This window comes from Molossus molossus, unplaced genomic scaffold, assembly GCF_014108415.1.
Source record: "Molossus molossus isolate mMolMol1 unplaced genomic scaffold, mMolMol1.p scaffold_m16_p_17, whole genome shotgun sequence".
Taxonomy (NCBI): domain Eukaryota; kingdom Metazoa; phylum Chordata; class Mammalia; order Chiroptera; family Molossidae; genus Molossus; species Molossus molossus.
In genome coordinates, this window is record NW_023425352.1 from 69,485,821 (window position 1) to 69,503,009 (window position 17,189).

The 17,189-nt window shown below is 48.8% G+C and overlaps 1 protein-coding gene across 7 annotated transcripts in view; it reads right to left on the reverse strand.

Annotated features, from left to right (window-relative positions):
• Nucleotides 1-2,283: 2,283 nt before the first annotated feature.
• The window catches only part of MAPK8 (mitogen-activated protein kinase 8), a 49,590-nt gene continuing 34,684 nt past the window's right edge, over nucleotides 2,284-17,189 (reverse strand). The window contains exons 11-12 of one of the 7 annotated variants that reach the window (XM_036265581.1): nucleotides 15,143-15,220; nucleotides 2,284-2,363 (exon numbers count right to left, since the gene is read on the reverse strand). In XM_036265581.1, the coding sequence (XP_036121474.1) occupies nucleotides 2,299-2,363; nucleotides 15,143-15,220 (143 nt within the window). In that variant the 3' untranslated portion in view covers nucleotides 2,284-2,298. Of the gene's footprint in view, nucleotides 2,364-5,769; nucleotides 6,271-8,168; nucleotides 8,211-15,142; nucleotides 15,221-17,189 lie in introns of those variants that run through there. The other 6 variants (XM_036265579.1, XM_036265583.1, XM_036265580.1 and 3 more) reach the window with 6 other exon arrangements.

The window sequence follows — 17,189 nt, forward strand, 5'->3', positions numbered from 1 at the left end:
AGGCCCAGGCCTCAGTGCACCCTTTCCGGCCTGAGCACAGGCTGACCGGACCAGGCCTTGGGACAGACCTCTAGGGCTCGTCTCGTCTAGGCTTTTCCCTTCGGACTGTTCCGACCCCCCTAAGACACTGTCATGATTTTTCACTTCCTGCCGACGCTCGCCGTCCTTTCCACCTGCTGCTGTTCCCGCGATCCTCAGCCGTCCGAGCTGCCCCACTGTCCAGGCAGCTGAGTCTCACCACGTGACGCCCCACGGGGACCCTTGACGCCTGTGCCGTCCAGTGAGGGAGGGAAACGCGCGAGGGCCGCCCTCACGAGGGACGGGCGTCAGGACGCGGTCTGCAGGCCTGGGAGCAACGGTCCCGCTCCCCCTACGTGTCCGTCGCTCTTCAAGCCGCGCTGTGCACCCTGGGAAGCGCATGGATGCTGCTCTGCCGCGGCCCAGCCCTTCCCTCAGCCCGTGCTCCCCGGGGTGCTCCCCAGTGGCAACCCGAATCCCCTCTTTCCCGTTCTCAGCATGCAAAGAGGACCCCACTGTCTCACCCAAGTCTCTGGGCTCCTGGTCACCCCTTCCCACCCTTCCACGGCCAGTGACCCCCTGAAACAAAAGCCTGCGCACATTACGCCTCCTCAAACTGCACGACCCTGCTGCCTGCAGAGGGCCAGGTCCTCCAGTGTCCGCTCTGTCCCTGCGTGTCCCTGGGCCCGAGCTGGCCGCCCCCTGCGACTCACGCTCGCGCTCCTCGCCCACCCCGCGCTGTCCCCTGCCCGGGGTAACACCCCTGGACCGTCCTCGCGCAGGCCCAGAACCAGGCCCTCTGCGCCCCTGCAGGTGGAGCCCCTGCAGGTGGACGGCGGCGCCGCCTCCTTCCCCGCCCCCGCTCCGGCCGGGCGGACATGCGCAGACGGGCTGAGAAAACGAAGGAAGCACAGAAGCCTGCCGTTCACGAAGCACGGCTGCAGCACCGTGGAGTCCAGGATGGAGTCCAGGGCCTGTGGTGCGGCGGCTGTGAAAGCTAAAATGGTCCTCAGGCACGCGCCGGTGCGGCTCCACTGTCATCCACATGCAGGCGATGGCTTCAAGGGCCCCACCAGCGCCCGTGCAGTCCCTGGTGAGCAAGGGTGCGGTCCCCGCCCAGGCCGGGGGTGCCACTGGGGCAGCAAGGGGACTGCACACCGCTGGCCCCGCCCCTCCTCCGAGCAGAGGTGCCAACAGCACGAGGGGAGGGCACCCGAACAAGAGCTGAGCAAGGAGTGTCGCCATCCCAGACACATGGGAGCGGCTGGCTGAGCCCGGCCGATGTGGGCAGAGAACATGCGCGGCGGACGCTGGAGCAAGCTCAAAGCTGCAGTCCCTGGTTTAGAAAGGGGTCCTGGGTCAGTATTTATTTTCTCCAAGTGGCCATGTTACCAAGAACTAGGTTAAGGGCACTGAAGCAAATTTCCTTTTTAAGATAAAGTTTGTCCTGCACTTTCAAACACCAGAAAAGCAAGACTCGATGAACCAGAAAAGCAGGGCAATGGTTCGGGCTCCTCGACCTGTGCAGACCCGCGTCTGAGACAGTGGCCCGAGCACCGCCCTCCTCCGACCCGCAGGGCAGCTCCAGACCCGCGTCTAAGAGAGCGGCCCAGCATCGCCCTCCTCCGACCTGCGTCTAGGACAGCGGCCTGAGCATCGCCCTCCTCCGACCCGCAGGGCAGCTCCAGACCCGCGTCTAAGACAGCGGCCCGAGCATCGCCCTCCTCCGACCCGCAGGGCAGCTCCAGACCCGCGTCTAAGACAGCGGCCCGAGCATCGCCCTCCTCCGACCCGCAGGGCAGCTCCAGACCCGCGTCTAAGACAGCGGCCCGAGCATCGCCCTCCTCCGACCTGCGTCTAGGACAGCGGCCTGAGCATCGCCCTCCTCCGACCCGTAGGGCAGCTCCAGACCGGAGTCTAGGACAGCGGCCTGAGCATCGCCCTCCTCCGACCGCGTCTAGGACAGCGGCCTGAGCATCGCCCTCCTCCGACCCGCAGGGCAGCTCCAGACCGCTCGGAGAGACTCTATCCCAGATCAGGAAAATCCACATTTTCTTCAATGAGAACACTTTTATTTTTGTAGTTTTCATACCACTTTTTTCTTTTTTATTTAAAATATAGCCAGTGAACATACTAGACAACAGTGTTCACATTGCAGTGGAGCATGGGCAGTGACCAGGGCATGACTGACTGAAACCACAGCAATGATCTCGGTGTTCCCTACGAAGGCCCGCTGGGCTGGTGCAGAGCAGGGGCCGGAGAGGGGTGGAGAGGGCTGGCTCACGGGGCGGATGTCAGTGGCCATGCCAGGTCTTCAGGGCCCGACACCCACCGAACAGGATAAACTGTAATGAGAAAACAGATGTCACCATCCAGGCAGACAGCTAGTTCAATTTAAATTCATCCTTTGGCAAAAAGTTTAAGACCTTCTCAAAAATATACCAAATATTGGGCCTACAAAAGTAATTTATTTCTTCATCAAGTTCACTAAGATTTAGTCCTTTTGTAAAATGTAAAGAATGGACTGATATTGCGAGCAGGGGACAGCGAGAATGCTCAAGGAGCACGTCTAGCAGACTCCCCGCCACAGCGGAGGTCCCCGCGGGCGCCCGGCTGCAGCGCTGCTTGCGGGCCCTGCGCCCAGGCTGCTCGGAGAACCCAGCACGGGCGTAACCGGCGGGGACGAGCGAGTGCGAGGGCCACAGCTCGCTGGGAAGCACAGAAATCAGGGCGAGGTAGCTCGATACAAACCCAGTTTAATCTGCAAGTTTTTGTGAGAATAAAACATTGTGCAAAACTAATCCACAGGTAATATTCCTTAAAAGTTTCAGTAACAAAGAGAATCTAAACCAGAAATGGCAGAAGTGTTCCTCTTACAGACTTCCCAGAGCACTTAACTAGGAGCAGTTAGTGTGACGTTAACCAGGACGTTGTTTCCCTTAGGAGTTTCTAGTTGTGCCCCAAGGACACATCTCTGCTTCAATGCCCTTGGCCTCCACTTTCTTGCTATTAAGAAAACATTCGTTTCCCCTGATTCAGAAAAACCTGAGAGATCAGTAGAAACAGTCTATACTAAAATGTCAAGGCTATGGGGTCAACAGTTACGAGGATCTAAGGACAGAAGGGTGTGTGGCTCCCACCAGCATGGAGGCCGCTGGGCACGGCTGCGAGTCCACGCCCGTGGGGCCGCGAACACCCACGCAGCAGTGCTGCTGACGGCTGCGCTTCCCCGGCGGTGCCGGCCTGCCGGGCCGCACTGAGCAGGTGGGTCTCCACCGCGGCACACACTGGCCGGCCGGCGGCGTGAACCAAGGCCCAGCTGTGCCCCGACAGCTGCCCGCGCGTCTCCCTCACCTTCACCTTTCTAGACACAGTAGGATGAGCGTGGAGGAACCACCACCTCTGGCCTGGGAGCGGGAGGCGGACGCTCCATTTGAGAGGCCGGCACCTCTCGGGAAGTCTGGTGTGAACGCACTGTGCTGACCCCGGAGGAGTGTGTGCGGCTCCGCAACAGCGTGAAAGGGTTGGCATGCCCAACACCACCACGATATCTGACAAATGGCATATACGCTAGCGGGTAACACAGCAGTGACTGGGAAGAAATACGCAGAGAGAGTTAGAAGTAGTGTCCCTTCCCTGACCTGTCAGAGCAGAACTAGTGTTTGGTCAAACAATTTCCTAACAGTGAGACGAGGGGCCCATTACGTGTCACGTTGAAAAACCAAAGTTTACGGGATGAGCAAGGTGGCTTTACACTAAGTACTGCCGGACAGAAATCTTACTTGTAATTTCTATTAAGAAAACAAAACAAACACAAATGTTTAAGATCTTTTAAAGGTTCCAAAGTTTTAAAAATAAAATGAACATGTATATCTTTAGCTTAACAAATTTAAGAGGGAAAGTTGTATTTAGATACTGCATTTTAAAAACCCAGGGCACACAACATTTAACAAACAGACTTTGTTTTCAAGACAGAATTTAAGTTTTTTTGTCTCCATTAATGAACGGGTTCACTCTGGATCAGCTGGAACACGGGGCTGGCAAGCGGGAGCTGGCATTTACGATGACAGAGCGAGACCACCTGGCTTCCTTGCTTAACCCAAACCTGGGTCAGCAGACAGTGGACGAGCAACCGGACGCCGGGAAGCTCCCGAGAGCGTGATGGCTGCGAAGTGCGCTAGTGAGATGACCTAGCCCAGAAAACAGAGCTCGCTAGCTGTCAGACTAACACAAACTGGAAACACATGATGCCCAAACCCCTCCATAAATCCATCCTTTTCTACCATTCAAGCTGTTAGTCTCCAAACTCGACTTTGCTTCATGAGGTTAGTGCACCATGTTGTGAGTAGAAAAAGGATTGACAGAAGGTTGACAACTTCAAAGGAGACTGGAAACCATGACTTTAAACCATCAAAAACAAACTTGCTATTTCAAAGCATATAAAAGGCTAATGTATTTTAATCTTAAATATTGCACATTAACAATGATCTAAAATACCTCACTCAAAGGAATTCTGCACTAAATATACAAATCACATGCCAGGCGAGCCCCGGACACTGCGTGTGGGCAGCCCCAGCGCCTGCTCCTGTTGGCCGTGCGCCCCAGTGAGCCTTCTGCCAGAACCCTGCCCGCGTCCATGCGCTTCCTAGTTCACACAGAAAGCCCCTCTTGCTCCAACGCAGCACAGGCGCCTGGGGCATCGTGGACAATGCATCCAGAGACGAGACGTCAATGACACTTCACTTAAGAAAACTTGGCTACGAGAAATGAGTCTGCAGATACAAAATGTAAACAGTTAACATGACTTGTTGGGAGCAGCACCATTCTCACTACTCAACATCCACGTTGCGTGTTTCATCGAAAATCAGACACAACAAAGGAAAGACTCAGACTAAATAATCACCATTTATGCCTGCTCTGCTCAGTGTAGAGAAACAGTCCTTGGAAAACGACATCTTATATATGGCTGTGTGCTACTATTTTCAGATGAACGGTATATTGCTCATTTGAAACATCACCTACAGAATCTAAGTAGGCTTTGGAACCTCCCAACGGCTACTATAAACATGATTATGCTACAGGGAGAATCAAATGGTCAGAAACACCAGAGCTGGCATCCAACTGACTGATGCTCAAACAGGAACCAGAGAGGCCCAAGGCCCGAGCTGCAGGAAAGGGAGGGCCAGACTCTAGACCATCACTGGGCCTCCTAGCCTGAGATCAGCTCAGTGTGTACAAAGACAGGCTCATAGCTAGAAGTGAGCCATCTGCTTATTAGCACTGAAATGTATTATTCATGATTTATCCTCGAATTTATGTGATCGTAAGCTTTGAGCATGCCACAGATTTGCAGGAAATGCCAAATTGAGTTTACTCTACTTTAGTTGGGTGAGGTGGGAGGGAATGGAAGGGGGTGGTGGAAACCCAGCATCTTCAAAGACATGCTCTGAGTTATTCTGCCATTTAGATGATGGGGCTTTTGCCAAAATTCATGTAGGATTATCTACCAATTGTTGTAATTAAATTAGGATTGACAAGTAGCAATATTGGAGGTTTTTTAAAACACGTTCATCATTTACAGTAGTTATTCCTGAATATAACTGGCTATAGGTTACATTCCCTCACTCCTCTGTGGTTATTTTATTGGTAAGCACATAACCCTGAAGGATAACATCATGAACAAAACACTTGAAATAATTTCTAATTAAAAAAAAACTATAAAAATCTTAAATAATTCATGATATAGGCAAATCACCACATAATAGTTGCTTTGATAAACAAAATCTTACAAATTCAGTAAAAAAAATCAGCAGCATAAGATAAAGCAAATATGCAAAAATTTTAAACCATGATAAAATAATTAGGTTTACATTATACAGTTAATTACAGCAAAAATACAATACAGTTTTGTTGCTGTTTTAAAACAACTTAAGTTTTAAATTACATCACTTGAAATTAAAAAAAATAAACTACTTTACTACAAAATGAAGTCTACATTTTTTAAAAATCACTCAAAATAAGACCACTGACTTAATTTTCAAAGTAGCTCTAGCAATGACTAAACGACCCCTCCCTCCCGCCCCACCCCCAGGCCCAAGTAGTCATCTGCAGCAGCCCAGAGGTCCAGCTGATGCTTCCAGGCTGCTGTCGGTATCTGAGGCCAGAGTCGGCTCTGTGGACACTGAAGACACCTCGTTGACGGACGGCGAGGACGACGGGTGCCGAGGGCCGCGGGTCACTGCTGCACCTGTGCTATGAGACACAAGAGCGAGTCAGTCGCAGGCAGAGCCGCAGGCCCAGCGCTCGGCTGCACCGGCCTCCGCTCCGCAGATTCTCTCCTGCTCTCAAAGGCTCACTAAGCATGATCACAAGTGAGATCCAAACAGCACTGACTCATGAACTCTTTCGTTGCGATGTATGAGGGGAGAGCTCTGAAAAATGTTGGGGAACCCAGAGTCCTGTCGTTTCCACAAATTTGTTTCTCAGTTCAAGACAAGAGTTGTTAAGTCCAAGGCACATTTAGAAATGGTCCTACAGCAAGGTTCATACGGGCTTCAGGCTGTGTGAGAATAATGCTGATGATGTTTCCACAGACAGTCAAGACACATGGGAAGTCTCCCCCACTGGCCAAGATGGCAGCAGGAGGAGGTTCTTACAATGAGCGCACCAAAAGCTAGAAATACAAATGAACAGGGCCTGAGGACACCAAAATCTAAGAAGATGAATGGATAGGAAAAAAAAAAAAGCCCTCCCCACCCTCTCTCTTTGAGAACCATTGGCTTGAGCAGGAAGAGGATGGTCTCTGAGACACGAGTCCACCATTAGCCCAGGTCATATGGCTCCTGAATAAACCTCTTTTCTTTTGCACCAGCACCTGCCCCATGAGTTTGGCTTTTGTTGCAATAAGCAGCCAAACCTCTGTTTTCTATTCTGTTCCAGTTTTTTGATAACTCTGGTGGGACAGTGTGGACCTCAGTAAGTCTTGGAGCCCAGGGTGGGGTCCCAGCTGCCAGCCCGGGAGAGTGGGACGGCAGGGATTTCCCAGCAACTGCCGAGAGCACTTCTCCGGGAATTTCCTGCACTCCTCCTCAAGGTGTCAGCCCCAGGAAACGCTCCACTGGTGGAAGGAAATGGGTTTCTGGGGAGCAGACAGACTCCAAGATTGGGTAAGTTGAACTGGCATGAACACCAGGGGTCCTCTATCCCTGCCTCTTGGGCTTCATGCCACTTGGATCTGGTCAGGTCCACTTGCAGTACCAGTTGGCAGAATATAAGACGTGAGGACTTGCTTGTGAGTGTTCACTTGGACTAATGGGATTAAGAGTCCGGGTTTTGTTCATATGTTCCCACTTTGCCTGGGGAATTGCTATGGTAATGATTTGGGGTTTGTACTTTCATACTATCAGGGGTTGTTCTGTTTATACTCCTGAAGGGAGCCAACTGGGCAGCATTTTAGGAATTGGTCCTTTTATAGCTATGATCCAATGACTAAGAAGAGATTGGTTTTCTATTGTAACACTGCTTGGCCTATATATACTTAGGCTATAGGGGAAAATAGCCCCTAAATAGTTCCCTAAATATATCATCATACAATTGAAATTGTTTTGCCAATGGCCAGGGAAATGAGACAAAATTCCTATGTCCAGGAGTCTTTACAAAGCATTCTGCAAAGAATGGGAACCAACTAATGACGCAGAGAAGGGGACTGGCCTCCAATCCCCTCCCGAGAGTAAGACACAGGAGGAAAAGGAACATGAGCAGAGGAGTCTCTTTAATGCCCTGACCCAGGGGGCCCAGGATTAGCAGCAGGAAGATTCCCCTGTCATCACCCCCACTGCTGGATGCCCCTGAGACAGGGCCCAGAGGGGCGACAGCACCACCCCTGTGTGATGAAGGAATGGTCTCCCCATCGAAGACCCATTGGGCAGGGCACCAAATATGGCCAGGGAGCATTCCTATCCTAAGTGAGACAACTCCCCTGAGGCAATACCCTATAGGGGAATAAAATGGAAGGCCAGCCCACTGGCTACTATTGGGCCCACACTAATTTTTCAACTTCAGATGCACTGATTTAGAAGAATTCCCACCCCTCACAGAGGGAGGAGCCTCAAAACACGGTAGATCTTATCACCTCCACTTTTGCCACTCACCTTCCAAACTGGGCAGATGTACAGGTGTTCCTTAACTTCCTTCTGACAACAGATGAAACGGGGCTAGCTATAAATAAGATCAATGAAGAGGCTCATCATCTCCATCAAGAGAAAGCCAACAGGACCCCCAAACCAGGGGGACAATGCCCCCGACAGAGCCCAACTGGGACCTGCATGGCGGAGACTAGCCTCCCTAGACGTTACCGAAGGTGCACTCTGGAAGGGCTTAAGAAAGGGCTGCGAGACAACAGAGCCTGAACATGATCCAGGCCATTCAACAGACCCAAGCGCAGGTCCTTCTGAATGTTTAGAAAGGGTCTGTCAGGCCTATGGAAAGCTCACTGATGCTCACCCACAGGCACCAGAAAATGCCCGGATGGTAAACATGACTTTTATTGGGCAAAGTGCCCTGGATATCAGAAGGAAGCTCCAACGTTTAGCTGGGGCATGAATCCCTCCCAGCTGGTGGACAGACAAAAGCTCACCATGCTGGGGAACAAGGGGTTCAAGCAGCCGCCGTTCCCTGAGAAACAGTGCGGGAGCAGGAGGAGAGGCGGGACCAGGGGAAAGGGAAAGACCCACGGGGAGCCCATCAGTGCGCCTACCGCAAGGAGGGGCCCCTGGAGGAAGGACCGCCTGGAACTCAAAAGGAAAAAGGACAGAAACCCTTACCGAGAAACGTTAGAAAGGAACGACGCATCTGATGGCGAATGAGGAGGCCCCGGGGCTCCCCCAGACCCCTCCCGACCTATTACTCCTTCCCCGCAGGAGCCCCGGGTGCAACTGATGGTGGGGAACAAGCCAATGGACCTCCTCGTAGACGAGACCCCACACTCAGCGCTACACACCACACTGACCAACAGCAGTCCGGCTGCGGTGACGGTCACTGGAGTGACCGGGCAAGGACAACACCTGAGCTCCTTCAGCCTGCCGAGCGGGCCTGGGGTCCGGGCTCACGCAGCTTCTCCACACGCCAGGCTGCCCTCGCACTGCCGGGCTGAGGCTGGGCACTGCCGGCTCCAGGAGCCTTTCCCCCGAGAAGCAGCAGTTCTGCTCAGGGGTCCCGCCCAACACGCTCCCCTCCCGTGCTCCTGACGTGCCCGGGAGGATCCGGAGGCGACTGTCCCACCTGACATCTGTGAGAAGGCTGATGGGGCCTTCAGGCCGACAGAACCCCAGGTGGGGCAAGTAATAGTCAATCCATAAAAATCAACCTAAAAGGGGCACAGATCCCACAGAAGAAATAACACCCCTTAAAAAGGAAGCTCTAGAGGGAATCCGAGCGGTGCTGCAGAAATTGGTAAAACCGGGATTAAGTTGGCCAGTCTCCCTGCCACACCCCATGCTGCTGGTCAAACAGCCTCTCTCGGCTGAATGTCGATTTGTACAGGACCTTACGGCCATGAAGGACGTTGTCATTCATCCCGTGGTGCCCAACCCTTATACTTTGTTGACCATGGTGCCCAGGGGCAGCGAGTGGTTTTCCGTCCTGGACTTGAAGGATGAGTTTTTCTGCATCCCAATAGACGAACAGGCTCGACTACTGTTTGCCTTTGAATGGCAGGACCCAGAAACGGACGCCAGGCTCCAGTACTGTCGGACTGTGTTGCCACAAGGATTTAAGGATTCCCCAATCATATTTGTGGAAATATGAGCAAAAGATTTAAGGGATATTTAATTGAGATCAGGAATTCCCCAGTGAGCAGACCACCTGCTGGTGGCTAGCAGTGCTGGCGAAGATGCTTGCTCAACACATCACAGCCCGAACCTTTGGCAGGAAGAGGATACAAAGTATCGCCCACAAGGGCAGCTTTGCACACAGGAGGTGGCACACCTGGGGTTCCGACTGCAACAGGCACTAGGAGCTTGATGGCTGACTGAAAACAACCCATCGCTACAATAAGAATCCCAGAGAACGAGGCAGCTTCGCGGATTCTTAGAGATTACAGGGTTTTGCCAAATTTGGATTCCAAACTCTGGCCTTATAGCAAAATCACTGTATAAATTTTTTAAAGGATTAGACTCTGAACCTCTTGACTGGACAAGAGATTGTCAGGCAGCATTGACACCTTGAAGGAAAAACTCGTTTCGATCCCTGCACTAGGAGTGCCCAATTTACAGAAACCTTTCATATTACACATTCATAAAAGGCAAGGAACTGAACTTGTGGTGCTAACCCAGACCCTGCAAAATACCCCTCAGCCTGTCTCTCAAAGAAACTAGATCACAAGAAAGATGGCCACCATGTCCCTAGGCAACAACAGCTACCTATGACATCTTACAGGAGACAGAGAGATTCACTCTGGGGCAACCCATCACAGTCCTCATACCACACCAGGTCCTAAAAGAGGCTTCAATGGACCTCACTGGACCACATCTGAAGGGCCCTCCTTTACACTGGGTTACTCAGAAGACTATCCAAGCCTGCAAACGGGGCCAGGCGTTCCCTGTTGCCTTGCTCCCAATGAGGGCAGCACCGTGAAGTGGGCTTAAATTAAGCCCTTTTGAACATGAATCAGAAATCAAACAACATGTACAACACTTAAGGCAAACATCAACAACTTTGGGCAAGTTTGCTCACTGCAGGTCTATCTACCCGTCTGACAAGCCCTTACATCTTGTTCCCGATGGAGACAAGTCTTACTAGAGACCTGGAAGACTCAAGGTCCTGAACAGCAGTTGGCCAAGCAACAGATCGGTCCCTGTGACGTCCTGCTGACAACACACTCCTTCACTTTATTCTAATCTCCCAGACAGTGGCTTCCTCAGCACATTCATCCTGCTGTTGGGTGCACCATTCAAAGCCTTGCTCAGGATTAGATAACAGGAATCCTCCAGTCCCTCCAGTTTCTGATTTCACTAGAATTCCCCTGCACGATGAGGCATACCCCTCACTAAGTACTTGATTGTTTGTCTGCACAACAGGTCTCACCGGGAAGCCCACCTGCACCACCACCTCCTGAAATATGCGCCGTCCACCAGCTCCGCTCGTTCAGCAGTGCCCCCCTCGAGACACCGCGTACTCCGCCGTCCAAAGAGCAGTCCTCCTCCTCCTGGGAAGGCTTCCCTCCACTCTTGACCTGCGTCTTCTTTCAGTAGACAGCAAGACTCTCTGGACCCAGGGACAGGTAAGACTACGCCCTTTGACCGCAGGAGGAAACTACAGAAGATGAGACCTTCATCCATTTACCCGTGTAAGATTGCAAGGGTCCAGAGCTTTGAAGGGGAGCCCTGTTACTATAAACAGTCAAGGAGCACTGGGGAGGCTCCCCACTGCCCGAGATGGTGCAGAGGGAGGTTCTTACACTGAGCATGCCAAAGGCTAGAAAGATGAATGGATGTCCTGAGGGGCCAAAAGCTAGAAATAGAATGGATAGGGCCTGTGTAAGTCAAAAGCTAGAAATATAAAAGGAAAGGGCCCCCAAGCATACAAAATCTAGGAAGATGAATGAATACAAAAAAGCCTTCCCTTCCTTATCCCTATTAAGAACTCGACAAAAAGAGAGATGGTCTCTGAGATGGAAGAGGATGGTTTCTGCGACAGGAGTCCACCATTCTCCCGGGTCCTGAATGAAACCTTTTCCTTTTGCACCAGCACCTACCTCAAGTATTTGGCTTTCATTGCGGCAGGCAATTGAACCTCTGTTTTTTGTTCGGTTACAATAATACATGCAAAACTGTCTTGCATTTTGTTGGAAAGAAGATCTCAAAGTGACGTATGACTCAAAAAGGTAAAAACCACTGCCCTAATAAATAGCGATTTATGGTATCTTCTAACTGTCAAGTCCAGACAAAACTTCTGGTACATCTTGTTTTAAGCAAAAGCCAAAACAAAGATCGAAATAATTTCAATTGAAAGGGTCTTTAGTTCAAGTGCCCCAATTTACAAGAGGTTACATGACGTGCCATGGTCAACTGAGTGCACTAGTTAGGTAAACCCGGGTCTTGTAATTTCTATTCTAATAAATACTTGATAAATGCAAACATAAATTTGTTAAACAGATAAAAGTGGGGAAGACTGTTACCTTCACCAAAAGTATAGCCTAATAAGAATTTCCTGAATTTTAAAAAATAACAGGAATGCAGGCATGTCTTATTTTACTGCACGTTCACTTTATTGCACTTTGTGGACACTGCATTTTTTTGTTTTGTTTTGTTTTAACAAAATGAAGGCAAGACCCTCCACTGGCAATAAGATTAAAACTTGCTTTATTGCGATACTTGCTTTGTTACAGTGGTCTGGACCCAAACCTGCAATATACCTGAGGTCTGCCTGTCCTTAACCTAAAGGAAAATCTTGAGGTTGGCAAGGGGGGAAATGGCACTGGGGGCAAAGAATGTGTTACAGATTATTCATGCACTTGGTAAGTACTTATGAACTTCATGATCACTAAATAAGGGTCGTTCCAAATTTGAGTATATAAAATAATGCAAGTTGTACACAAGTTCTTAAGAACACATTTGTAGAATAAAAGCAATGGTTTCCAAAATGAGCAAGAAGAAAAACTTTTAGGGGTGAGTTTCAGGCACCCAAAGATGCTAAAAAGTAAGCAGGTTGAAAACCACTGCTCCAGAACCCAGAATCACAGTGTTTGAAACTATCCCTCTATCTTGTTTCATGACGAGTTTTAAAAACTTAAACATGAAAGGTCCCCTGAGAGACAGTCTTAAAACGCAACAAGAAAAGAGCCAGGGGAGCAGGAACAGGCAAGTCGCGAGGTGCCGGGAAGGGGCTGGGAGACAGAAAGAGTGGAGCCGCGGGCAGAGCGGGCCGTTAGCAGTGCAGCGGAGAAAAGAAAAGCAGACTGAGCACTTCAGGCCTTGAAAGGCGAGAAGAAAAGGAGAAATGTGAACCTTTTAGACCCGAGAGAGCTCCACTAGGTCCCAGCCGAAGTGAAATGAAGACATTATACTTCTAAAAACGTTCTGTCCATACAACACTATTGGATGTGTCTGCTGTGACTGAAGAGTATCGAACTACAATTGCTCACTTCAAGGACTTGTAGAGAAACATTCAATTCATAAAAGGGTTCTACCATATATACTTTTTCATGCCTCTATTTTTTTAGCCAAATATCTTTTTGTCCAAATTTCTTAATCTGATAATGTTTCATTTTTAAAAATCAAGTAGAAATGATATTGTGCTTATCTGATACTTTGATGTCAAATACTGTTCCTTCTATCTCTGTACATAATTGAGAATAGAATATTTTTATAACAGCTTTACCAACATTCTTCTTTGCAAGCAGTGAGAATCTAGAACATGTCCAAAACCTGAAGTCCTGTCCTTTCCGTTGATTTCCCTTGTAACTATAGTCAAGTATTGTTTAGGAGCCAAACATTTCACTTTTAAAAATCAAGAACAAATACAGCCGCTCTATCTACAGAGGCTGCTAAGTTCACTCGAACATGCAACACTTGAGGTGTGCTGCTCCCCAGAACAGTAGACCGCAGGGTGGACTTTTCAAATGCCACTCAAGCATTCAGTTACACGACGGTTTATCAACGCAAGCTAATTACCTTTGCTATTAAAGCATTTATAATATAGCTTTATTAGAACTAAATTCTAAGTAAAAGCTGTTGAAAGCAATTTACATATTCAACAGGATCAATATTATAATTTGGAAAACTGCATTCCTGATCAAGGATATAACAAAACAAAAAATTTTAAAAACTTTAAATTGTAATTAAAAATGTTATAGGAAGTGCCCAGCCGGTATGGCCCAGTGGCTGAGTGCTGACCCATGCACCAAGAGGTCACTGGCTCGATTCCTGGTCAGGGCACATGCCCAGGTTGTGGGCCTGACCCCCAGTGGGGGGCATGCAGGAGGCAGCCGATCAATGTTCTCTCATTGATGTTTCTATCTCTCCCTTTCCCTTCCTCTCTCTCTAAAATCAATAAAGAAAAAAATGTCATAGGAAGATACAAAAATTACTTAAACAAATATGTATTTACAATATTACAAAATGGGCATGTGAAACTATAGTTAAAAATTTTACCCATAAACAAATATAATATCCAATTTTTTCTTAGAATGTAGAAGAGTTTATGAGGGAATTTGAGTAAAATAGTTTTACTCAAATTCAAGACCTATCTGTTGAAATGCTACCCAGCCTTCAAGGCTCAGCTCAGATTTCAACTCTTCCATAAAATTGCCCCAACCTCTGTAGCCAGAAAGAGCCTTCCCAGCCAGAGGACGTATGGGACGCTGGGAGACCACACCCTTCCAAGGTCCTGATGACCGTAGCTTCAAGTATTACCTTTCTGCACAGTCGATTTGCAGTCTTGTCATGTAACTTTTCTGAATTTTAGTTCCCTCATCTGTAAAGTGTGCATAACAATCCCTCCCCTTTGAGGTCTTGAGGGCTGAATGGGACAAAGTGCAAAGACCACCAGTGTCTGTCGTGCAGCGATGGACTCAACATGCACACGCTGCCTGCCACCCACTGTCCTGATTCTTTACGCGTTTACAAGTGTGAAGTTACATACGAGCTTATGATGAAAGAAAATGTTTAATTCCTACCACCTTCTAATGGCAGTTCTAATGTTACTGCCTTAGATCAACAAATCAAAAATACCCGAAAGACAAAGATGGTAACGTGGTATCACACGTACCAAATTCTGCAAAGAAGCTTAAGCTTTACTTACACAAAGTAAAGACTGTTAAAATCATACTGAAGTGTGAGCATTTCTTCTTTAAAGACAAGACAATAAAGCCAATATACACATTTCTGTTCTTCAATGGAATGTCAGTCACAGAAAATGATGGGACTTGACAAAGCCGGTTACTGATGCACTGGTGCAACAGCACCCCAATGTCTTCTGATCTCACCACCCCGACCGCACTCCTTGTGCTTATTAAACTGTGCATAATGATGGTAGTAAATATGAAAAGAACTGCAGATTCAGGCCACTGAAGATTACAACACAAGAAGTTAACTGCAACCTTAACCAAGCTTATATTGTAACCAACCTAAAGGAGAGGGCTGCCCCCGTATGACTCCATTCTTGGTTCTCTCCTCCAAGTCCATAACTTCCTTGTATATCAATTCTGAAAAAGAGGTGAACAAAAACAAACTTTTCAAAGTCTGAGAGCCAATCTCACAGGATATGCATGTTGTAAATAAATATTTTTTGCACACTTAGTCTTCCAAATCGTACCCTCCAATGGCAGCGGATCTCTGTCAGCCTAAGATTCAAAGATGTTAAAACAATTCCTTGATCCTCAGCCGTGAATTATGTTGAAAGAAACAACACAGCTACCTCACAGGTGTTCCTACAGTTGGATTAAGGATAGAGCTGTGATTCGCAGCTGTGTCTCGTCAACTCCGCCAGCGCTCTGTATCCATGTCAGACCACATATCGTACTGCACTACAAATGCTGGTTGAATGCAGTCTCAGGAGAGCTCCAACCACATCTGTCTTATTAACTTCTAGTTCTGGATAGGACCTGGTACACTGCAGGTGCTGACCTTACCCAGATACCTGTTAAAAGACTTCGGTGAGAGGGTGTGACAGCCTCTGGAACAGAATGGTGTATAAACACACTGTTCTCAAAGGAAAAGCAGCAGATGGCTGCGCTGGAAACCCGTAGGAGCTGCAGCGCGACAGGCTGTCCCTGCGCGGGGTTGTCCTCGGGAACCCGCTCCTTCTCGCCGTGGACAGAGGGACTGCTGGCACTGTCGGCCTCAGGCGCTGCACCGATGCCATCCCGCCGGCGCAGCTCTCTTGCCCCGTATTCTTTGCAGTGACCCTGCTGCCAAGTGTGATGAGCCTTGTGACTCGAATGTCTAAGAACCTTCTGGCGGAGGCTACAGAGCCATTATTCATCATCCTTTCGGGTCATGGAATAATTTAAGAATTGCATAAAAGTAATGAACCCTCTTCTGAGAAAAATGTACAAGCACAAAATGTTGCACAGAGTTTTAAGGAGCCTGCAATTCTGTGAATTAATCTTTGATAGAGAGTCTGCGACGACAAGGTGGGGCCGCGCTTACGTTGGTGAGGTGACACGAGTGGACGTGTGGGACTGACCAAGTGCTAGATGCACCTAACCTGACTTGACTTGTGGTCACCTTGTTGGGCGTGGAGAAAAAAAAACAGGAAGTCCTGACAGAGGAAGAATGGAAGATGCTTTTCTTCAAAGAAACAAAAAGGAATGATAAGCATTTCAGATAAGAGGATTTTTTTAAAATGAGAAAACTTTATGAAAAGGGATTACGGAAGAACCATGGCTAAGCAGCGGTACCACCTAAGCAAAGCGCTCTGCAGTTGGTGGCTCTGGCCATGGACGTTCCTGTGTGTCATGACGCTAACTTCCCAGCGTGGAGGGAACCGCTGCACAGCGCGGGGCAGCAGGGACTGCACAGGGCAACGGCAAGTATGGCCCAGCACTCGACGCCCAGCTCTACCCTCACACAAACAAACCCCCAGGTTTCACTGATTGTAAGAAGCGTGTTCTTGGTTCAGTGTCTCTGAAGCTGGGCTGGACCTTCGGCCATGGTCAGCGCCACTGGCAGTGTCCCTCTTAGTCATGCTTTGGTGTGTTCACAATTGGTGGCCTATTAAGAGTCCACGAGATACCATAAATGTCTACTGTAAATAAAGTATAAAAATCTCAGGTTATATATTTTAATACATACTCTGGCCCACAGTTATATCCTTGTATATTACGTATTAGATTTACAAAGGTATTAGGTTCTACCCAAGTCTGTCATTCTAGTGGACTCTACAAAGTCTAACTACATGACTCCCAAAGTTAACTCAGAGAAACCTAATCTCTGGTTATTCCTAAGAAGAAAGAGTCAAATCCATTCCTCCAGAATAAATTTATAGATGGATTACTGTCTCGGTTTTCTCTCTCTCTAGTCCCTTCTGCCTTCCCAGTATTTAGGTATGTAGTTCTTAGTAATAAGTCTTCTGTGCCCAGTTATTTACATTCAGGTCAAAAGGGTCAAGTGAATTGCCCAAAGTAATGTAGCTACAAAAGTGGTCCCAACACTAAATGACAACACCACAAA